This window comes from Chelmon rostratus, chromosome 21 (assembly GCF_017976325.1).
Source record: "Chelmon rostratus isolate fCheRos1 chromosome 21, fCheRos1.pri, whole genome shotgun sequence".
Lineage (NCBI taxonomy): Eukaryota > Metazoa > Chordata > Actinopteri > Chaetodontiformes > Chaetodontidae > Chelmon > Chelmon rostratus.
In genome coordinates, this window is record NC_055678.1 from 14,809,734 (window position 1) to 14,833,382 (window position 23,649).

Sequence of the window (23,649 nt, forward strand, 5' to 3'; positions counted from 1 at the left end):
ACAAAAAGGATAATGTGGGATGGGATATTCTTTACTGTATATACAAATTAAAACTCCTTGTGGCTTTGTAGGTTCATTTTGCTCTGTAATGTTATTGAATTGATTATTATTATTGAATTGATTAAGTTATATATTACAAGAACACATTCAAATATGAGACTGATGCTGTTGCTAGAATTCCCAATCAATCAATCAGAGCCCTGAAATAACCCTAACCCCACATGAGTGACCAGTTTTATTCTTTTGATCTGAAAATGGGTCCCATAGATTTCAGATATACATGATATTGCTGGCTGTTCAAAGCTTTTACTAGTCGTGCACCTGAGACAAAAAAGAAAGAAATGATAAAATAGCTTAGTCAAAGTAAAATGACTTCTTAATTTATTTAAAGTTAGCACAGTTGTTTACAAACCATAATACTTTTGACATAATGACATCTTATTTTTAAACTATCTGTGATCATCAAAGGAACATGGAGTAAACTGTCCTGTGCATGTCAGCTTTTAAATTAATCTGAGACATTGTCATGATGTGTTCATTTAAAAAAAAAAAATGCATGAACAAATTGGAATTTGATAGAAACCAAATGAACAGTGAACAAAATCCTCAAAGTATGTACAAAGAAAGAAAGAAAATAAAGTACATGTAGAGTAAAAATCTGGATTTACACTTAATTACAAGAGAAAAATTACAATTTTATGGGTTAAATTGAAAAAAAAAACTTGGTGAGAGAGCTTTTTATTTTTTTTCTTGTTTTACAATGCAATTATTGCATTACGCTGATGCTGTCATGACTCCCTGCAACACTGACAGTTTTTAGTGTGGTGACACGGTCCGCTGCATCAGTCCAAGAAAAATATGTTGTTGAACTGCGTTGCGCAAAGCCTCTTAACCTCCTCTGTAGCAGAGAAAAGACAGAGGGCATTAGGGGTGAAGTAGAGATTAAATGTCAAGGCATTTGATATTTAGTCTATTGTGGAGTTAAAGGCAGAGACATACCGTTGACTTCGATCAGATTGGCGTTCTTCTGATTCAGGATCACGTACAGTTCTCTCTGGTCCGACTTCTTGCCTACTACCCAGTAGTCTGTCATAGCTTTTACAATGATTTCTTCATCTTCGTCCACCCTGGGAGACAAACGGAAAGAACTAAGCGCCATCAAATTATAGCAACTATCACATTTACAGCAGGTTCGCTGTACTCCAAGGTAACTGTACTTTTTATACTGTGTCTTTACTGTTCCTACACAGACAACAAAATGTCATTGAAGTCATACAATTTAAAATTTCTCATGATTTGTGTCAGAAATGACTTAAAGGTGTGACAAGGTAAGAACATCTATACAACACCTGCACAAAAAGAGGAACTGATTTTGACTGTAGCACAAATGCTATGAATGCTGATCCCATTGTATGTGCCACAGACTGAAAATGAGACTTTCACATGACTACAGTCTCATGACTGCTTTAAAAGAGATTTACGGGTTTACAAAGTTCCCTGAGGCATCACATTATATATGAAAATGACACAGCTGTGCTAATATCCAGGGGAGAAGGTGAAGAGTTTGTTGTTTTACAAATTGTCTTTCCTATGTTTGTGGTTTGTGAAGTCCTGAAAGCTCACGTTTTCTTTGCTATAATCAATCAACTGTATCTACTTGGTGGCCAGTCACAATAAAAGCTCCTGAACAAATGCCTGGAGGCACTTGGTGAACATAGCACACGGCTAGAGCTTTTACAAAGCCAGTGTTGTCTGCTGTACCTGGCAAAGTCACAGTTGATGTCTCCCAGGATCTTCATGAGGTCTGGGTGGACAGAGGTGAGGCAAACACTGGCAGTCTTCCTCATGTGGATGGTGCTCTTCTCTGCCAGGTTCATGTGGTTGAAGTAGATGAACTTAAACTGGGGCTCCTTCTCTGGCCTGAATGGACACACAATTGAAAAAAAAAAAGAAAAAGAAGCTTTTACCCAGTGCTTGTGAAAACAAGGGCCAGTCTTGTGTCTTTTTTAAGGAGTCCACTTCATTTTTAAGGTGGCGTTCACTGTTTTTGCAAGGTGCTGCTCTCATGTTTTATGCACACTACCACCACAATTCTGACCATATCTCGAGGAAAAGACACATCTGCCTATTAAATTTTAACACCCTGCTGGACCTGCGGCCTCTGTACACATCAGTGAGACATCAACTATGTCAAGTCAAAGCGCTTGGGTCTCTCTGGGTCAAACCACACACATTTTTAATACGTGATACAGTAAAGCTAAATCACTCTGGATGATAACATCCACCAAATAGCAATTTGTGCATTTTAATTAAGCCTCCTCCATTGTCCGCCCACATTAAAGTGAGCTGAGGATACAGCTACTACCACAGCTTGCCTGACAATGGCACTGTAACTGCATCTCTACTATATGTATCCAAACAGGCCATACAGCTGATTTTTATCTGTGCGGTGTCTAATTATTTACAGTTCCAGCAGGCCAAATCAGGACACAGGCCTGAATGCCAGCTGAGGAATTTGGAACGGCATTATTAATTCAGTTCCTCACTAGGGTGATTAAAAAAGGAGCCCATCAAATTGCCCGGGCCAGGGAGTCTAGTCTTGGATTACAGGCGAGGACGTATCTGAAGCTAACTGCTGGGGTTAAGGGAGAGCGGGCCAGGATGCCAGTCTTTAAAGCTACTCTGCTTGAGTTACCCCTAAGTAGTGCCCTGATGATATCCAGTGTTGTAGAGTCTCATCTATCGCTGCCAGCCAGGCAGAGTTTATACAAAGGATCAGCTGCAAACTGATGACTAACAACATGGCTGCTGCTTATCATGGGACTTCATTTCACTGATGTCCACAGGCTCTCTAATACTTCATAATGTTCTATAAACATTTCATGCCCGTACATGGTGAGGCACTAACCTGAGTATCTGATTAACCCATTAGTCTTTAGTCGGACTGCAACTAGCAATTATTTCTTGCAAACACTTACAACACCGAAAAATATCCAGTTAACAATCAAGACAAATTGCCAGTTCTTACAACTGAGAGGCAGAAACTGGGAAATGTTTGGTATTTTTACTAGTTATGACATATTTAAATATCTTTAATTATTAAAACATTTTTTCCCCTCTAGATTAATCAATTACACTGATAAATTACTATACGAAATATGTGTTAAATCATATTTAAGTCAAATTTGATTTTTTCCATCTTCTCAAACATTAACATTTGGCACATTTTCACATTTTGTTGACACTTCCTGAATTAAATGATTGATTTGGGGTGAGGGGGTGTTAAATTAATCATTAGTTGCAGCCAGCATGAGACAGTAGCAATTAGGAGAGCGGTGGATTCTCAACTGACCCTGATATCCTGCGGTTAACGGTGAACTGTTCACATATGTCAGACGCCAGCAAAGTGAGCTGAGGGCCCACCAGACCGTCCAACTGTTCACAGAAGTCCCTCGTCAGCTCCACAGAGGCTGGACAGAGATTGAGGAGAGAAGACAGTCAGTCATTACGGGAAAAAGCCATATTTTAGCTTTATATGAGCAGCAAAATTGCTGAAATACTAGACTATATTAAAATGAATTACCAACGAAAAGCGAAATGAAAGCTAACGGCATCATTTTAAGTGGGCGGGTGACTGGCTGCACACTTACCGCTGATCATAAAACAAGCTGCAGCGCTCATCGCCTGGAACAGAGCAGATCAGTGCAGGTTAAATTCAGAATCAAGGTCACACAGGTCAGAAATTACATTAATGTGATGATGAGCATAGCAGGATGTACTTCATCATTTTAAAATTCAGCTGTCTAATCCCAAAAATCCATATCGTCTGATAGAGCAGTGGAATATTTCATCCTAAACCGACTGTTCGTAAACAAATCCTCCAGTCACAGATTACAACAAAGAGCAACAACTTCCCCCTATTTTAATACATTAAAAACTCCTGTATGCGTATGAATTATTGACTGAATGAAGCCTGTGGGCTGTCATGAAATATCAGATCATGTTTTATTCTACCTTACCTTATAAACAATGAGGTGCAGCTCCTCATAGCTGTCCTCTGCGCTGACAAATATTTTTGGAAATCGGAATTTGGCCTCTGGATCTTTAAGATTGGTCGGTCCTGTCAAAAACCTGGAGGGAACGGAGGACAGCAAAGTTGAGTAAATATTCCAATAATGTTAAAAGTCAAAATTGGTATCTGAGAGATTTGTTACAAAACAAAACAAAAGCTCAAAAGGCCTGCTAGGAGCCCAAAAGGCTGTGATGCTGGAAATTTGTCCAGATGGTGGTGTTGTTGTAGAGATCCTGGGGTGAGTAAAACCAAGAGTTTAGCCTCCTGGGAGCTTGGATGCACTCAAATTCCACGTGAACATATTATTTTATAGCACATCCTGTCGGAAAAGTTAACATTGTGGCCTGATGGTGGCACAAAAGAAAAGCTCATGGGGCTTTGCCATCTTCTGGGGGGTGGTACTCACTTATTTAGCCACATTAGCAGCATGGCTTCTACTACTGTATAGATTGTCATTAAATTTTGCACATATATTCATGTTTCCCAGAGGATGAAGCCTACTCCCTTTCATGGTCCCCTGACTTTTCCCACCAGCAGCAGGTCAACATTTTAGTTTGTCCAATACTTGCAAACAACACTGCCATCAGCCTCAGCTGTACTTCATGCTAACTACTAATATGGTGAACATGGGTGAACATTATACCTGCTAAGCTTGTTAGCATTGTCATTGTTAGCAGACGGACATTAGCATTTAGTTTTAAGCTTTGCTGTGTCCATGTACAGCCTCACAGTGCTGTCACGAGATCCTGAATATCTGCAGCAAACAGCAGGGAAGTTAGGCTTTGTGTTTTTTTTATGACATCACGTGATCAATATAAGTGTTGCTCAAGGGGGGAGGTTCGGCCTGATGCTGGCACCAGAGGAAAGGTCGGGGGTGGGACTTGCCTCCTTCCATTACAGCCAGTAGTTGACAAGACATCTTGGATCAAAGGGTAAGATGGTACTGAACCAAACCTAATCAAGCAACTAGCATGATATTAGAACAGAAAGAAATTCATTCATTAAGTTCTTAAATGGATCAGAAGCTTTTCACCGCTATTCCTCCAGGAATGATCCAAAAGACATGACTACAAACTGAACAAAGAACTCACTGTTGTACTATTAACACACTGGATTCCAAGGATGCCACTTAATAGCAACCAGTTGCACTGGAAGACATGTCTGTATGTTACACGTAACTCTCCAGAGTAGCTTTGCCTGCACGGACCTCCAAGTGCAACTGTAACCTACTTTACTGTACCCTAGTTGGAACTGTTTTCCTGGCCTTAGTTGAATATTCTTTATATTCTAGCGTGTCATCCAATTACAGCTGTAAGATGAGTTTCCTGTCCCATGACAGGTCACCAGGAGTCAAACTAGGACTGCTGCAGTAGCTCCACTTCACCTTCAGAAACAAATCCCTAGAGACAGCATGCACACACAAGCACTTCAGCAAACTCTCTCTGGTTACATATGAAACTGAACAGAAAGTGGATGTATTGCAGTGAGCCTGTACCTCCTGCTCTCCTGTTTAAATACAAAGTGCTAGACAGGGAAGTAGCCTCCTTAAATAGTTTGGTTGACTGCATGCAAATTTCAGTTCTGTCAGTGGGTCGAACACTGGTGCACACATGTATGCAAATGTAAACAGTCAGCTTTTTGATGCATAATGATGGACACCTTGTCCCCAACTGACATTATCCCACTGACCGCACCGACAGAAATTAAGCAAAATCCAAATCCTGCTGGTTTTTATCCAAACCTCTGCAGAGATACACACAGATATATACACATGGGATCGGGGACTTACCTCCCATAGTGCAACAGATTCCCTGCGACCTCTGGCCTCAGAGGAGAGTCCCTGCCAGCCAGCTGCCGGGAGAAGAGAGTGGGTTAGAGGGAGAATGTGCAATACTCACAAATCACAGTGATGTCAGTCATCTCTCTGTCTAGATCATTAATATAAAAACATTTAGCTCACATTACACACTTTCAGTGCTAAGATGGTCACGGCATCATAACAAATATGCCGTGCAGCGGTTTTCCTCTTTCCTCATCCTACACAAACATTCCTGCTCCTTTTCCTTGTTTCATTACATCCTCAATTTGTCTCCCATACGTCCTGCGGCTTCTCATTCTATCTGCCCCCCGGGCGCTCCCACCTCCTCACCTCTGGTTCGGAGTGTCTGGGGAACAGCGAAGTGGTCAGGTACTTGTACAGGATCCTCATGTCATCTTGTTCCAGTCCGCTCCTGCAGACCAAACCATAAGGACAAAATTACACCGTATAACCATGGCAACACGCCCAGCCAAAATGCAGAACCAACATGTGTTGTGGTGTGCAGTATTTTTTCATGCGTTGCCAATTGTGTTGTGCACCATGAGCTGGATGTTAAAACAAAGTGTCTCCTGGTGGTAATAACTGTTCAGCAGTGGCTGTAAACGTGCCACCATGCACACTCAATGCCGCTTAATTTAGACAATAATTAAACGGCTCCCCTCTGGCTGTCTGTTGACAGCTCAAAATGAAAGCTCATGCTGCTCTCGAGTCATTTCATTAGCAATCGTGTAATCCTCTGGGCTTACACACCGAGCCAGGTGGCAAGTGACATGTCAGGGAGCACATTAACTGCAAAGAGGATTACAGGACCCGCCTCTGTTTACCCAGCATGCCACGATGTGTGTCAAAGCCAATACTGGGATTTTTTTCTCTATATGTATAGGTATGTATAAGGTCGTCGTGCAGGTCATGCATTTGCATATGAAGTTAAGAAACCCACAGGTGGATTTCACGGACAAGGACACACAATTTAAGGCAATATTTGAAGCTGGTACCAGATAAGCTGGTCGTTATACAGGAAGGCTGTGTATTTGATCAGGCTGAGGCTCTCCTCCACTCTGTTGACGAACGACTGGATCTTCAGGTAGGTCATCTTGTCCAGTGGGAAGAAGCTGATGCCTCCAAATACGTCCAGTAGGTCGCAGGACTGCAAGTGGAGAGTCTGCAGATACTGGAAACCCCGGAATGAGAACACACACACACAGACACACAAACACGCAGAAAATAATAAGAGACAGCCCAGAGACACAGCAGAGGGAAAGGAGAAAGGGGTTGGTTTACCCGCCTACGAGTGCCTGCTTACAATGCAATAAAGACGGAGGAATAAGAAACTCTGACTGATGCTTTGCGGAGACGCTTGCATCATCCTGACACTCAACCTCTGATACGCACACCACAGCCTCTCTCTTTCTTTCTCGCCGTCTTTGGGTTACATGGTGGAGAGGCAAGCCCCTGATAACTTAAGAAGGGTATTCCCTAATTAGAAATGAATCTTTTATGCTTCTGAAAAAGTGTTTATCGTTCCAGTGAGGTGGCTGTGGCATGAAGCGAAGACAGCTAATGTAGGCAGATAATTATGAAGAAATCAGGCATGACTGAAAACTTTTTTTTAACCGCATTGCCTGGAGTAACATGAGTATTTACAACAAACAACACAGTCACTGCACGTCCAAGTATCATTAGTGGAGGCCAGCCCTTCAGGCTCCACAGACTTTTTATAAACAACTGTGTGTGCACATTGTCAAATTAAAATGAATCATGCTGTCAAAGCAAAGTCAATATATGCCTTGCATGGGAAGAAAAATGAATGACATAACCTCGGACCTAGCAGTGAAGATTTAATGGAGAGCTTTTTACCCTGTAGAAAAACTTTTCAAGCTTCTGAATGAGCAGCTCCACACCGCCGGCTTCCATCGCTCTGCCAAATGTGCCATTGAAGAGCTGAAAGGAAAGTAATAACTGTTACAAGATGATTCTTTATACATCATGAAGACCTTAAACTGGTATTTTGAAACGGTATAGGGGTGTAATTACATGGTGGGAGGACTGGCAGATTCTACTGGGTACATACTTACCTTGTACATACTGTAGCATTGCCTTACCACTGCACCATAAACAGTGTCCTACAGAGGCAAGACGGCATGGTGAGTAAAAGTTTAAAGTGACAACATTAAATGAAAGAAATGCATATGCTGATGAGCATAACTCAGCACTCACTAGTATTTCCTCTTCCTGATATTCTACTGTGGGTGGTTTACCATCTTTGTTTGGTTTCTCAATCATTGGGTTTCGAACTACCTAAGGAATGAATTAGAAATACAAACAGCAATAGTATTGGATTAAAAAGGTAAAGTTAGATTACCTGCCAAAGAAAGTCAATAAAGTCTAGACAAACAAGAGCAGATACTGAACAAGTAATGTTAATGTAAGCCTTTAAGATACCATGACTATCCAGAAGTTGTCCTCGGGCTCAAAGAAAAACTGCCGGTTCTTCTGTGTATGCAGAGACTTAGCTGGTTTAGTTGGACAGAATGTCCTGGAAGACATGAGTTTGAAAAGAAAGAAGACAAACACTCAAACAAGATGCTTATTGCAACAATTTCCCTATTCTGTTTTTAGCTTGCTTTAACACAGCTTGTCAAACTGAGCAATTTATTGAAACTACATGAACATACTGTGATTCTTTTTTTTTTTTTTTTGCCACGTCTACTGTACTGAACTCTTTACCTTGTGAACTGTACAATGGCTTCACAAAGGCCCACATTTCGGATCTTCTCATTCTTCTCCACGTCACTTGGGTGGTAAAACAAAATCTTCTTCTCTTCCTAAAAAAAAAAAAGGAAAGAAACACACCTTGAATTAGTAATACAGCTGCACTGTCAAAATGTTTTTCTCATAACCAGAGTTAAACAATAACTGATTAAACTGATTCAGCTGTAATATACTGGATGTGTTTATCTGGGAATAAACCTCACCTCTCCTTCCCGCGGTCCAAATGTAGGGTTATAAATGAAAAAGCTAAGCAGAGATGGTGTGTACTGTTTCTCTTGCATTCCTGAGGCCATTCTGGGACTGCAACAGACACAAAGGGAAACAGATAAAACTGATAAAAGACCTCTAGATTTCTTTCAGGTTACATCAATGTCAGCCTTGTATCATTGCAAACAAGTATGCATTACCTAACCATCAGCATTAGTGTAACTTATGTCTGGATTTCCTTTGCTCCAAAGGCAGTTTGGTTAGCATGCCGTGCGCCTGCAGAATGAAGACAAACACACCACATAGTATAGCATGACAAATGTAGAGATAACCACAATAACTTACATTCATTTCCTAGAGACTTACCCTAACCATAACCATCACCACTACTTGCCTAACCCTAACCCCAACCTTAGCCCAAGTCTTCACCCTGAAATTTAATGATTTACATTAGGGGGACTTGCATTTTGTCCCCATTAGTAAGGCAAGTCCCCACAATGTGACTGTGTAAACAGATTTATGTCCCCACAACATGAGCAACACGCACACACTGTCAACGCTCAGTGTGGCCATTAGCAGATGCATTCATTCAGTCATTGCAGGCCACTGACTCAGCTATCTTCATTAGTTACATGCAGCAAGCTATAGAAATGTCTGATAACTGGAAAACACTGGTATCATCAGTAATTGGTACAGGTATATCCTGTCCTCATTTAGGATGTGAAACTGCAGCAACGTGTGAGCAATATTTTTGTTTTGCTGGTATAACAACCTACTACAGTGCCAAGCAGCTCAACCGTAACATTCACGTAACGTGTGAGTAAGCTAGCAGCTGTTACATAAATTCCGTAGAGAGAAAAGTTCAGTGTGACTTTTTTACTCCGGTACAGTACCTGATTTTCTGTCGGATACTATTCACCTCTGCATCTACGAGTTATGTTTGCCTCCTAGTTGTTTGCATTTCCTAACTGCCATTGTGTGCACATACAATAATGTGGATTTAGCAACGATAATAGCTGTCTTTAAGCCGGTGAAGTCTGTACGAGCTGAGCCAAAACCTGGAGGGCAGCAACCCTACACTAGCTAACTTATGCTGTTTATGTAAACTATGATTCAATGACTCAAGCACACAGGCTGACGGTTGCAAGGCTGTAAATTCGTAACTACTTGCACTTTAACTGACCACCAAGCCAGCAACCCGCCGATGTTCAGTCAGTTTGAGTAGCTAGCTTGTTAGCTGGCAGTGCTAGCAGTAGAGTTGTATTTGCAGAGATTCAGGAGGAGAAAAACTCGGTGAACCGTGATGAGTAACACGACGGTAACACTCACCTTACAGAGCCCAACACGTTCAGATGCTTGTGGCTACACGTTGCGTAAATAAAAAGAAAAAAATGAGGAAATAAGTCAATGAGAGGAGATGCCGCATTATACTTTACATTCTCAACTTCCTGTTTTTGACAGCGCGGCGTCACATCTTCAACTGTTCGGGTAACATTCAGGCCAGATAAAGGTTCCTAGTCCAACATGAAGCGTTATTAATAACTTTTTAGTTATTAAATGTACTTGGAATATGCAATCATGAGTGTTCATACAATAATATTTGGTTTAAGTTTTACTTGGTGTCAATCAGGTTTTCTAAGATGCACTTGTTTGCAAAGAGGTTTTAGTCTTCATTTTACACTTAATTTCAGTTAAGAAAGAAATTTCAAAACATCTCCCACATACTTCACCTTAACTCAGGGAAACACTTGTGTGGGCTGAACTTCAGTCTGTTCTGGGCCTTGTCTTTTTCGGCCTTGCATTTGATGACAACTCTGCTGCACGCTTGTTGGATTTGTTAGCAAATGTTGCAAGTCCCGTGAACCATCCAGTGACAATGACATTAGGAAATGTATTGTATACTATCAACTTTTCTTAGGTTATATTTGCTGCTTTGAATTAGACTGCACATTTACTTTCACATCAGTCCCTTTTTATTTTATATCATATATCTATTAAGGAATATAAACCTTAAAAGTCCTGATTAAATGTGAAATCCAAAATGCTCAACTGTAAACATTTTAGTTTGTCATATGACATATTGTTCTTCAACTCCGTTAACAATCAGACAGAAAGATGAAATGTATGAATAGTACACTATATACAGACATGAGCTACATCATTACCATAATTAGTCTGCACCCATGTTTGTCTCCAAACATCATCTTGTTATGTGTGTCCAGTAAAGTGATGATTTTGTGCTTGTATTTGAAGAACTTCGTATTAAAACATTATATACTGTACATCATATTTATACAATTTTCTATTTTCGGCTAAGAATCAATTATTGCACGATGGTTAAAAAAAATCCAAAATAAATACAGCATTTTGTGATGAAATGCTATGTCATATTCAGACACACAAAACTGTTAAATAATCCCATAATGCTTTTATCCCTGCTTTCATTCATGAGGTTTATGATCTTGAGTATGTATTTGTACAGTACATACATTCATTATTGTTGCATATAAATGTGTGTTTTGCTGGAATATCGTATGAAGAATGACCACAAAGAGGTGATCTATGTTTCCACATGTTTATTAATCTCATTGATTGTCAGAGGCGGGGTGTGCACAGAAAAGAAAACATGGACCAACACAGTGGAAATTAAAGGTCTATTGTCTTTAAATGGACAAAAGGTCATTCAAAAACAATTAGCGCACACAGAGTTCAGTAGAAAACAAAAGAAATATCTGGGAATGGAAGCTGATGACTCCAGAGGTGGGGAGAGACCTGAAGACTTGAGCTCTTTTCATCTGTGAAACTCAAGACAGGACCATAGTCTGGAACTCTAGAGAAAGAAAAGCATGTTGAAATGGCCTTGAATTGTGAACACACGCCTTTGTCTTTCATTCATCATCACAAGATCAAGCAAATTTCAAACTTGTGCGAGACCGATACAGAAATGATTGGAAAATAAAACAAAACACAGACTAAAAATCTTCTCTTTTTTGATTGTCCAATTTGTCCTATTATATAAGAAAGCTGAGCTCAGACATTGCTGGTCACTGGATGATGGACACATCTGGAACAAGTATCTAAAGGTCATGACTTCTAGTGGTTCACATGTCTTCTGCACTAAAAAAACTGAAACAAAATGGTTACATAAAGATCCTCAAGAACAACATATCAATCACTCTTTGCACCAAATAAACGTTGGAGAAACATTTAATCATTTTAACTCTGAGCTCAAAAGAAAAGGTAAACATGCTTAAGTTATTGCTCTTTTGTGTTGTTTCTATCAGCTGTGTTACTTGTCTTAAGGCATGTCTTCATGCAAAGTAACAGGCTGATCTTCTTGTCCGGGTGTGTCTCCTTTTATTTTCCCAGTCGTGGATGCATATGTACTTAAACTGAACACGAGGAGCAAAACTAATGCAAATATGGGTCAATTCATGCCTGTCAGACATTTTAGGATTAAGATTGCATGTGAATAAGTCTACCTGTAACTTTCATAATCAGCTCTCCGTTTACTGCAGGCAAAGAGGCCTGAGGCAGCTCACAGTAGTGTAATCCCACACTAACAGTTTTTTTTTACATCAGAGGCAAACCGCTCAACATCTTAACTGCATGATTCAAGATCTCATAAATCTCAGTATGTTCTGTGAATCCCACTTGCTACAAATTGTGACCTTTTACAAGGCTCTATCAAAGAATGTGAATCTTAATGGTTGAGCCAAGTACAGTGTCTGAAGAGAAAACCTTGAACTGCAACAGAATGAAACATTTTAAAATTGAGTAAACATGCTCGTGTTTCCCACAATTGAACCTTCAAAAAATGTATATTAACCTGGCAAACTGTAACAGCAAAAAAAAAAAAAAATACCAACTGGATCAATCATGGCTTTAATGCTGTACAAGTTAAACAGGTTAGCAAACTACTGGCTTCATTGCTTGCGAGCTAATACTTTCTAATGGCTATAATGCACTTTTTCAATAAACTGCATAATGTTAGCTGGCCTTTCTCTGCTGACTCCACCCACTGAGATTCAGTCCAGAGATCATTTCTGCCTACATGGCGAGTTTGTACAAATACAATCTGAGAAATCAGATACTGACCCTCTGCTCCGATTCTGCCATCACTGTCATCATCAGCTGCTGAGATGAAGCTCTTGGTTTCTGCCTCGGTCAGTGTCCGCGCCCCGGGGACAAACCGCTGCAGGAAGAACCTACACACACACACACACAAACATAAGCACACCATTTACTAAATTGCACGGCTCGAGTCGACCCTCAGCTCCGGCCACACAATCACACAAAGGTGAATTATGTAACACAGATGAAATAATGACACTTTGCCCATCGTGGATTATTAGGAGACAGCTTAATGGTGTCATCCCAATAATACCACTGTGTGATTTATTGTGCTAAATCTCTCTGTGTGTCAGACACAAATACACACAAGGCAGCTCTGTAACTCACTGCAGATAATTCTATATGAGTATTATGTTACATGATATATAACACTTAAAGCAGCTTTTCTGCAAGAAGGAAGATATTTGGTTCCAGTGCATTACTGTATTTACAGTGAATGAACGCACATATGAATTACAGCATCGGTTAGGATATAGGTAGACATGCAGGAGATTAGGTCAGTATACGAGAGACGGTACACCCTAACTGTCTAACTGTCATTGTCTCACACACTTGAGCTCGGACTCCTCGATGTAGCCGCTGTTGTCCTCATCGAGGATCTGGAAGACATCTTTGACTTCCTTGGGCGTCTTTGAGGACAGGCCACACAGCTGGAAGAACTTCTTGTAGGAGAATGAGTCCGGAGCTGGAAACACATAACACACACATTACAGCAACAACACAACGCTAGATTTAAAAAAAAAACAAACAAACAAACAACAGAAGCAAGAATGGCGTTCGAGCTGACCCACAGGGCTCGCTATGTTGGGAGCTGATGTGGAGATTAAAACAGCATGTGGCTGCTGTCCAGGTGGGAGATTTTCCTGCCCTGTTTTTATCTTTTAAGTCCAGTAGACACACGCCTCCACTAAAACAGACAAGATGATTGAAAATCTTTCCAAATGCAGATTTGGTCACAATTATGTTTAAGCTGGATATGACTTTTTTAGCAGAGAGGATGCTGCACAATATTGGAAACAGCTCAACCTCAGAGGAGATTACGCACCTTTTGAAGGAGAGCATTATGAAGATCTGCAACACAGATTAGGACTAGGTCGAGTTATCGATCGTGGATCAGGATTGTTGTGCATTTTGTCATAATCAGGTGTGAATTTAGTTTGTTCATTCACAGTTGTGATTCATTACCATCATAATGCTGAAGTCATGTTCTCTGCATAATGCGCTTGCAGGTATTTGAATGAATAATAAGTAGTTGACAATAGTAGCCGGGAAGAATTTGGACCATGGTGTCTCTCTCTCTCTCTCTGTGTGTGTGTGTTGGGTGCACGTGTGTGGAGATGCTACCTTGACAGTCCTTGACAGCATTTTCAATGGCCTCAGCTGAAAGAATGGATGTGAGCGACATGTTGGTCCTGTAGGGTCAAAGAAAAGCTATGTAAATTATTCACATACAGACACACACACACACACTTTCTCTCTCACACACTTTTTCTTTGACATGCTGGATTAATCTTTCTGCACTTTTAGGTGTATCTAGGTTAATATTATGATCCCATCAAAGCTCCGCTCATGATTGTTTGGCAAGTGTACTTGAGTTGCCAGAAAGATAAGGTAGAGAATCAGTGAAACCACAAATTTACATGCACTCGGGCAAATTTGAAAAGATGTACTGCTAAGTGTTTTCATGTCACAATAATGATGTTATAACGTCCCCCTGGTGTGACTTCCCCTGGTGGTCTCTTAACTACTGAGGTTATTTGCTTGAACTGCTTTGATGATTGGCACTTAGGGACTGTACATAAATGACTGGGGTGGGGATATATTATATTGTATATTACATTCTATTTTATTTAATAAAAACTGGGAAAATACAGTCACACCCCGGTTTTGAATAAAGAATTGCCAAAGAACAAACAACTGTGTGAACTGCCCCCTGGGTGCCAGCCCTGTTGGTACTGATGGGCTTATTGTAAAAATAAAAAATAAAAAATAATAATCTGGCACAAAAAAGACAGTTAAAACATCTTCCCCTGCTCTCCAAACAAACACAGCCTCCCCTCCCTTACACATTCACTTAAAATACATCGCTTTTCAAAACCACTACTAATTTTTGCACAGTCCCTTAAACCTTGAGGACTTTAAGTACTGTTGCGTGTTTTTATGCGTTCAGCTATGTATGGTGTGTTTATAATCTTTTAAGAATAGCTCACAGTGGTGAGCTGAAAACATCCTGTTACATGGAACATCTTTTATCAAGTCATTCATCGCTCAGTTTGTCCGCTCAGTTTTGAAGGGATTGTGGTGGCAGAAAATACTGGCAGGCACACAAACACACACACGTACACACGAACCAAGATAAGCATGTCTACAACTTGTATAAACCCCTTTAAAAGTGAAAAAACAATATGATGCAGGCTACAGCATCACTGCCAGCTCCGCTTCCCGCCAGGCTCCACGGAGCCGGCAGGTGCAGCACACCTGGCCCGCACCTGTGTTCTCCTCGCGCAGCTGTGGGACTCACCGCTGTTGGCTCGATTTCCTCTCCGTCCAGGTCCAACGCAGCAGCAGGTAAGGCTTTGTGGTGCCCCCGTCACAGGCTGCTCGCTCTTATATAGGCCGGGGGTGGATGCGCCGACGGGTGCTTGAGTTTCCAACCTGCGCGCGGATCAAGTTTTCTCTCAGCCAGTCGCCTCCTTCTCGTGTTCCTCACCTGCCCACCTGGCCAATTAGCCTCCAGTGTTTATATCCGCTCTCCCCTCTCTTCTTTACTGTCATAACACTGCTGTTTGTGTCCAATCAACTTTTGACCTGTGTTACATCTCTCCCCACCCTTACCCCTTCCCCATCCTCCCCCTCTCTCCTCCCTCCCTCTCTGCAGGTGCACGTGGAAGCTTACAGACATCTCAGATTTAATCAGGCCCCTCTTCCCTCTTTGGTTTTAGTGAATAATCCCCTAAATTCAGATGATTATAGAGAGCACTGGGTCATAAATCATCCTGTGACTCTCCGGGGGGATTGTTATCCTCATCAGTAATCTTACATTATGGTCACTCTAATATTTATAATCTTTGTCAGTAAAAAAAAAACAGGGACTCTGAACCTCACTGTCTTTGGGTGTATTTTGTTTTATTTACTTTTAAACCTGCTGAACAGGTAGAAAGACAGCAATGGTACGAATTCAGTTTAGAGATAAAGTTAGACTCGTGTTGAGGATGGTGTGAAAGACATCATGCAGATTCTGCAGGTCAGAAATGCTCTGATATCCTTAAAGAGACAATTTGGTGTCAGATGTCTGACAGACTGTCCTCTGAGAGAAAGGAAGCTGAAAAGGGAACTATAATCCTGATTGTGCAGTGAAAACAGAACTATCTTTCCAACAACAGAGGATCAATACACCAAAAACAAGAAGAAATCCAGTTAAAGTAATGAGAGTAGTCCAGTTATACCACTGATGTTTCCACGTGATAAACATTTGGCTTATAAACTCACTTGTGTGTTAAGATACTGAGTCAGTTCCATGTGCTACACTGGTTTTCTTTTGGAAAAGATATAAAAGACACCTGTCTTACTGTAATGTGAGGGGCTGGGTGGGGACTTTTATTATGAGTATCATTATTTTCTAAGGGGTTTGCACCTGGTCACCATGACAACTGACCATGCACGCTGTAAACTGATGAGTTAGTTGTCTGCAGGGGGAGGCCTTTCACAGCGTCTGACACAGCAGCGTCTCTGGTGAATCCAGTCAGCACTAATGGCATTAGCAGAGAGGGGAGGGATGCTTTTTGTAACGAGAACCAGGGGAATAAATCTCATTATTCTTCCGAGTATCACAGGCAGGGAGCATTTTGAGTCGTCTTTCAGCCACTTGCTGTGCGAAAAAAAAGCAAACTGTTTAACTCATGTGAAAGTCAGAAAACACATCTACTGTGTTTCCAAACCTCCAAGTTTGCAATGTAGTGTTAAAGAGCTAACCTGACAAAACACCTGAAACCCTTGTGGCTTATTGACAGATCAGAGGCGCCGTCTTGTGGCTGCTTCTCATCATTGCAGAGACTCAGGGAGCGAGGAATTAAAGCGCCACCACATATTGTACGAGATGAGAGCAGGATTAAGGAGGGCAGGAGTTGGATGCGTGCGAGTGTGTCCACAAATGTGGGTGTAGATTAAGAAGTTAAATCTTGTGTTTTTTATTTTATTTTATTTTTGTACGTATCACATCAGCACAGCTGGATGAGACTTCCAACAACAGTCAGGGTTGATAGTGTAAAAGGCAACTTTTAAAGTGACACTATGTAACGTTTGATAGAGGAAATAACATATTCTTACTCTTCCGAGTGAAAATTTGAATTCCTAAAAAATAAATGGTCATTTCAGGTCACTTGGGAGCTTTGCTGCTACAGCCTTACTTGGTCTGGCATCACCGGTAGCGTATGGTGGATAATGTTAGCTAAACTTAATGTAAATATGGCTCTATAATTCACCTTACTGAGTCACTTTGCTGACTATATGACTCTTCTCCACCTGTGCTGCTGCTACATTGTTGGCTAAATGTTTTAGCATCTCTCTCACTTGTTGCTACAGTAGTTGATATTCAACAAAGTCAAGTTTGAAGTGTAGAAAACAGAGAATTTATTGTTTAGTTTGGCATTTCTGGCCTCAAAGATTTTGCTGAAAAATGCATTTAGTTTCTTTAAAAGAAACAATCTAAGGTAAAATCACTAATCCCTTGCTCTAATGTGATCATTTAGAGGATTTGAGGAACTATTATTAGAGTAATGAAGACCAGGGTCAGACTTGCGTTATTGAAAAAGAACCTTTATTGTTTTCTCATCGTCCGTCCGTTTCCCATAAAAGTGCATCATCTGATCTCACGGTAAGCAAAACTCACATAGTAAAACGACGACAGAAGTGAGAGAGAGAGAGAGAGAGAAAGACACAAGTCAACCACGCTATACACTTAGTCAGGTACATTCATCGTGGGCAGCAAAGGGGTGAGCACGGCCAGAGAGAAAGAGAGAGAGAAGTTTGTCTACGGTCGAAGGGAGGGGTGAAAGGTCAAGTGTATAAAAGTGGTGTGGAGAGTTGAAGAGAGAGAGAAAGTGAGAGGGAAGAGAGGAGGAGTATGTCTTGGCTCAAGTTGTTCCTTTAGAGTAGTGAAGTAAGATATTGGTCAGCTTATTCCTTTAACCCTTGACCAAGGCAGCAAACTCTGCGGGGAGACAAAGAAGGAGAGGGTTATTCCAGGACCTCTGAATCTGATTCCAGGTGAAGCTCCTCTCGCAGGAAAATTTGACTTTTTTCTCACCATCAACTCCGATCTTGCCGTCGCCATCAGAGTCACCGGCCTGAAGAAACGCTTTGGTCTCAGCGTCGGTCAGAGCTCTGGCGGAGGCAGAGAAGTTCTGCAGGAACAGCCTAAAGAGGACGGTCAGAGAGAGGGATAGTGAGTATTTTGGTACATCAGCCTTTAGAAAAGAAAAGAAGTGCATGTTTTGTAGTGAATTGATTGGTTCTGAGAGGTCATCTTTCAGAAAACCTCCAATGCCTCACTGTAAAATTTGGCATTTCTGAATATAATGCAATCAATTTGGCTCGACCCGGCTGTGTCTGCTCTATTTTCTCCTCTTCTCTGTGTCACCCTGCACCAGAGGAGAGAGCTGGCATCGAGTAGCCAGGTAGCCTCAGACATGCTGCTCCACAGAGAAGCTAGAGGTGAAATGTAAGAGGGTGGTGCCTACTTCAGCTCATCCTCCTCAATGAAGCCACTCTTGTCCTGGTCAATGACGGCGAAAGCCTTCTTGATGTCATCGGCACTCTTGGCAGCCAGGCCGACCTTAGCGAAGAAGTCCTTGTACTTGAAAGAGTCAGCAGCTGTGAGGAGACAGAGACTCGGTGATTTGTGGGTGTATCACACACAGGCTGAAGCTGCTTTTGCAGCTGCACTGGCTCTCGTTTACAGGGCCTGGCAGCTGGTTGCTGTCCATCCTCTGACCTCTGTGCTCACTGTCCTTCAGTATTTTAGCTTAATCTGCACAGTGGTGGAATGTAACTAAGTATATTTAATGAAGTACTGTACTTAAGTACAATGCTGAGGTGCTTAGATGAGTATTTTTACTTTCTGCAACTGGACACTGGATACTGCACTACAGCTCAGAGGGAAATATTCTACTTTTTACTCCACTACATTTTATTTGACAGCTTTAGTTACTAGTAACCTCTCTAGTTTCAGATTATTGATGCAAAATATAATTTACAAATTCAGTATATAATTATTAATAAGTAGCTAAATCAGCTCTATCTTACAGCTTCAGCTTTTAAGTGATGCTCACACATGAAACCATTAATAATTACAACTATAAAATGTGTATATATTAGTCTTTACTTGTGTTATTTTACTTTACTTTCTGAATTTTTTCTCTTCAACTTAAGTCAAACTAAGTATTATTATACTGCTGTCTTGTTATTTTGACTTTGAGTAAAGGTCTGAGTGGCTCCTCCACCACTGAATTTGCAGATGTGTTTTTCTTACAGTAGCTATAGAGATAGAAATGAGAAAACTGGCTTTCTGCTGCAGAAAGGACATTAAAGTCACATCCTGCATGCGTGCTGCACTATTGATGCAGCCCCAAGGTGTGTTTAAAAAGCAGTGTCAGAGGCAGCGAAGATGCAAGGAGCATCTTTTAACTGGTTGTAGCTGCTCTGTACTGGCAAGACGTTAAGCTCCAAATGAGTGCAGTAAGAATCCAGCTCCTGTGCCGGTGCATGAGTTTGTGCATGTGTAGCTTCCACCTAGGCTCTCCTAAGCTGCGGTACTGCATGCTGCACCACTCTCATGGTGGGGTTTACCTTGGCAAGCCGCGAGGGCTGCAGTGATGTCAGCGTCACTCAGAAGTCCAGCGAATGCCATTTTTAACTGAGGGACGAGAGCAGAGGACAAGTCATCAGTTCAGCTGAGCAAATCAGACAGGATGAGGCAGTTTTACTCTGAATCTAAGCATTCAACAATACAGCATTCAAAGTTAAGGAGCTACATGTAACCTTCATTAATGCCATGCAATAAATTTTACAGTTCCTCTCTGTGAGTATTCCTCTCTGGTAGCCCCAAAAGACAAGGCACAAATGATCAGAAAAGGTAGTCCAATTTTTCCAAAACCAAGCCCTCCAAGGCAAAAGATCAAATATCCTTTGCAGCTGTGGTTGGTTGGCAATTTTTTTCCCCCATTTCCTTGGTTAGTCCAAAGCCAAACCCTGAGCTTCAGATGTTCAGAATCTGGCCCTGTGCGGCCCTTTCCTCGATTTATATCCCATTGCATGAAGTTGAAGCCCTGAACCACTCTTTGTGTCAGGCAGCAGTGCCTAAAGGTCTGCAGCTCCTCACTGAAACTCACCTTGGGGTTATCTCTAAGACTAGAGTGGATTCGCTCAGATGAATCTGCTCACTGCAGTGAAGCCTCCAGCCACGCTCGCAAGCTTTTATACCTTCACTCGCCCGAAATATGATGCATAGGCTATGTAATGGACACTGTGTGCAAAGCAGTCAAAGCAGTCGGTCGAAAAATGTGTCCAGTAGACAGAGCTGTTCTATTTATATGCACATAAATGAAGATGCTTAAATGGTAGGCTAAGTGTAGGCCTATGCGAAAGTGCTTGATATTGCATAGGGCTAATAATATACGCTGCTGATTTGGGTGAAACGTACTCTGTGGCCATGTAGTTTTGAGCTGCTAAACTGTGCAGAGCACCAAGGGGAGAAGAATGAGGTAAACCTTATGTCGTGTGTTGCAGATTATCAGACGGACCGAGCGGGTTTCTACCGTGTGAGCTGTTACAGCTGGTTGTTCTGTTATCACAGACACATTTGTTTAATAATAAGTAGCTTTGCCTTGCTGTCCTGGAGCTAATTCTGTGCCGTAATATCAGCATGTTAAAGTTTGAGTCCAAGGCTTTTCTCAGGAGAAATGTAAAAGGTCTTTTTATTGTGCTGAGCCCAGACTTTGGAAATGTCCTCTTCATTATGATGGTCGTGATGTTTGTAAGATACGCTCTGTGCATCCTGCCCCTTTTAAATGTCAGTTTACATCACAATCTAAGCCAAATCAGCCTGTCTTCTGCAGTATTTCTTATTCAATAACAAAAGGTGATTAATAAAATACAGTGTAATTGTTCCTGGTGGCCACGCTGCACTTTTCCACCATAATCACCTGTAGTGATGAATTACCCTACACATGCTCTCTGTGCTGTTCTGGTGAAAACGAGCCATTGCGCAATTGGCGTGTGTAAAATGTCTGCAATGGCTTTGCTGGCATTCCAGTGTCAGAAAAGTCTAGTTGTTGTGATTGATTGATTGACCAACTTAAGAAAGTCATATAATATGTTTAAAGATGAAGTCTTTATGTTTATATCTTTTGATGCTTACGCAGCTCAGAACAGGAATGTATCCAGTAACAAACATTTAATTTGGCTCAATACTGTGGCAGCATTTGTGGACACCACAGAGATGTTGCAAACAGAAAATGGACAACGGCTTCGAGTGTATGTGCAGAGTGTTTGTGTCATGTTGATCAAAATCAAAATAAAGGTTAGTTGCTGAACTTCTATGGTCTATTCTCATCATTTTAGAGAACACATAGCACTCACAGCCTCTTGCATTATTAAAGTTTCTGCATAATTTGGCTTAAATGTTGCAAATGTGCACCACAGAGACAGATTTTCTTTGCACAAGTGCATCACCTTGGATGTCTCATTCTGCAACGTCGAATACATTTTTTTTTACAAATGCAAAGTCAGTATATGAAAAACTTTGTGCAAACAAGGTAATAAGATTTAGGGAGGGGAGGGGTGATTGGAGAACTGGTGGGATTCACTGAAATGCTTTAAGTTAAAAGAAAGTCATCATCATGTACTGACACGCAGCTGTGGACCCTTGGCCAGGTTTTATTTTTGGTCCTCTTACACCCATTCAGACCATTTCTCCTTATGGTGATGAAACTATTTGTGGTGCTATTTTGGGAAGCACCGTAAACTGATATCATCGGTATCGTCATCCTCATCCTCATCCTCCCCATTATCAGCATCATCTTAACGCTTAAGTTGCGTAACGCCACTGAGTTCTCACACTGCACCGAACAATGAAATTAAATGAGGAACAAGTCCAGGGGTCTTTCCATGCCCATATTTGCTATGCTGACGGCTGCCGGCTGTTATGCGCCTGTTGTACATTAGGTGGCAGTGTTGAGACGAGCCTGTGACTGATCATATATCAGCATATTTTAATTGTCTGTACAAATCATCATAAAATCTGTATAAAACCATTGATGCGTATAATAAACACTCACTTTAACTACAGCTTCAGTTCTACATGAACTGATTCAAAATTTCAATGTTTAATTTGTCACGTCCTTCACTTCAGTGGTTTCAGGCCTGTGACGTCTCAGCTGCCACAAAAGGTGCTTATAGTAAATATATTTTTTGTTTCCCTCTGCTTCTTCTTCACCTCAAATCTTCTTTAAAGCTCTGTTAAACTAATCTCTGGCCTTTAACATTTGCTGTGGTCAAATGAGGTCTCTCACCTCAAACGACTCGGCCATAGATACCGTAACTATTCCTGCCCTTCTTCAATATCAGGTTTAAATTACAAATATCTGTCTATGTGGTTTGGTGACCTGATGCAATTCATACAGTTAGAGAACATAAAATACTCACTTAGGGGATCCAGGGACAAATGCCTCCCATAAGGGATCTGCTTTTGACACATTTAGGTTAAACTTAAAACTTTGCTTGATACCCCTGAGCAGCTATTCCCAGTGAAGGATATATTTAATAAAGCAGACCACAGAATACAGAGTTGAACTAATACACCTGCTTACATTTATTTTCTTTTTCATATATTTGTATCTATGTCAGTATTAATTACTGTCATTATTTCTATATTTATCTGTTTTATCTATTTATTAGAGTCAGTTTGTATTCACAAACTGGTTTGGTGCTGCTCCAAATGTTGAAAATGCTTTTGGGTATAAGCCTTTTATTTATGTATATCATATTTATCATGTATTTAGCTGCATATACAGATATATGTATATTGACACTGGCTATGGCTAAATGTAACCTGGCCACCAGGTGAGCGTACTCCACATTTAGGCAGGTGGGATGTGTGGGTGGATATATTGTTTGCTGTGTATAAAAAACACATTTTAGTCTAACTACATGTACACTGCATTTCATTTACAAAAAATATATGTACATATATGAATGGAATAAATCATATTTAGAAAGCTAGGACTAGTAAAACACTGAATTTGCATTAATATTACATTCTAATATATCTAATCTCTATCTAGCTTCTCTATCTAATTTTAGATGTGACTGTCATGTTAAGCAGCTCGGAGCTATTTATTTTGCCCTTCTTTGTGAACTTATGATAAGAGTTTAAGTCCATTTCTATAATGCTCCACCTGAGAGCAGGAGCTCGTTCCCTCACGCTGCAGCACAAATAGGAGTGACCTATATTCTCTGACATCGTGGCTTGCCATCTGAGAGAAAGTTGCAAATAAATGTGCTTCATTGACAGAAGTCCTGTAAATGTGCTGGCACAGAAACTCTATCCCGTCCCTGAGTTCCTCTGCTGGGTCACTGCAAGGCCTCC

The 23,649-nt window shown here is 41.0% G+C and overlaps 3 protein-coding genes across 4 annotated transcripts; all 3 read right to left on the minus strand.

Moving 5' to 3' along the window:
* Window positions 1-269: 269 nt before the first annotated feature.
* ccz1 (CCZ1 homolog, vacuolar protein trafficking and biogenesis associated) lies at window positions 270-10,331 on the minus strand. The gene is made up of 17 exons (XM_041962791.1): window positions 10,200-10,331; window positions 9,071-9,146; window positions 8,867-8,963; window positions 8,619-8,716; window positions 8,334-8,427; window positions 8,109-8,189; window positions 7,967-8,014; window positions 7,749-7,832; window positions 6,887-7,062; window positions 6,222-6,303; window positions 5,862-5,923; window positions 4,020-4,131; window positions 3,651-3,684; window positions 3,353-3,470; window positions 1,762-1,920; window positions 1,000-1,127; window positions 270-898 (listed from the first exon to the last, which is right to left on the minus strand). Exons 2-17 carry the CDS (start codon window positions 9,082-9,084, stop codon window positions 843-845), a joined length of 1,443 nt encoding a protein of 480 aa, XP_041818725.1. The 5' UTR covers window positions 9,085-9,146; window positions 10,200-10,331; the 3' UTR covers window positions 270-842.
* A 1,100-nt stretch (window positions 10,332-11,431) lies between these two features.
* Window positions 11,432-15,692, minus strand: pvalb9 (parvalbumin 9). 2 transcript variants are annotated; one of them, XM_041962112.1, is made up of 5 exons: window positions 15,526-15,692; window positions 14,349-14,416; window positions 13,557-13,689; window positions 12,969-13,078; window positions 11,432-11,700 (listed from the first exon to the last, which is right to left on the minus strand). In XM_041962112.1, exons 2-5 carry the CDS (start codon window positions 14,407-14,409, stop codon window positions 11,675-11,677), a joined length of 330 nt encoding a protein of 109 aa, XP_041818046.1. In that variant the 5' UTR covers window positions 14,410-14,416; window positions 15,526-15,692; the 3' UTR covers window positions 11,432-11,674. The 2 variants fall into 2 exon arrangements, with proteins under 2 accessions (XP_041818046.1, XP_041818047.1); XM_041962113.1 differs by having other exon boundaries at window positions 15,494-15,692.
* A 2,148-nt stretch (window positions 15,693-17,840) lies between these two features.
* pvalb3 (parvalbumin 3) lies at window positions 17,841-20,437 on the minus strand. The gene is made up of 5 exons (XM_041963427.1): window positions 20,393-20,437; window positions 19,851-19,917; window positions 18,743-18,875; window positions 18,310-18,419; window positions 17,841-18,213 (listed from the first exon to the last, which is right to left on the minus strand). The coding sequence occupies exons 2-5, from the start codon at window positions 19,909-19,911 to the stop codon at window positions 18,188-18,190; spliced, it is 330 nt and encodes a 109-aa protein (XP_041819361.1). The 5' UTR covers window positions 19,912-19,917; window positions 20,393-20,437; the 3' UTR covers window positions 17,841-18,187.
* Window positions 20,438-23,649: the final 3,212 nt, after the last annotated feature.

Bases quoted from the DNA above. Each gene is read 5' to 3' on its own strand.
- ccz1 (XM_041962791.1), bottom strand. The intron at 8,015-8,108 runs GTGAGTGCTGAG...TTGCCTCTGTAG, and splicing joins ATCAGGAAGAGGAAATACTA to GACACTGTTTATGGTGCAGT. The intron at 1,128-1,761 runs GTACAGCAGACA...TTTGTCTCCCAG, and splicing joins ATCAACTGTGACTTTGCCAG to GGTGGACGAAGATGAAGAAA.
- pvalb3 (XM_041963427.1), bottom strand. From the start codon at position 19,911: ATGGCATTCGCTGGACTTCTGAGTGACGCTGACATCACTGCAGCCCTC. The intron at 18,876-19,850 runs GTAAACCCCACC...GTCTCCTCACAG, and splicing joins AGCCCTCGCGGCTTGCCAAG to CTGCTGACTCTTTCAAGTAC. The intron at 18,214-18,309 runs GTGAGAAAAAAG...GTCTCCCCGCAG, and splicing joins CGGCAAGATCGGAGTTGATG to AGTTTGCTGCCTTGGTCAAG.
- pvalb9 (XM_041962112.1), bottom strand. From the start codon at position 14,409: ATGTCGCTCACATCCATTCTTTCAGCTGAGGCCATTGAAAATGCTGTC. The intron at 13,690-14,348 runs GTAGCATCTCCA...ATGTGTTTCCAG, and splicing joins TGCTGTCAAGGACTGTCAAG to CTCCGGACTCATTCTCCTAC. The intron at 13,079-13,556 runs GTGTGTGAGACA...GTGTGTGTGTAG, and splicing joins ATCGAGGAGTCCGAGCTCAA to GTTCTTCCTGCAGCGGTTTG.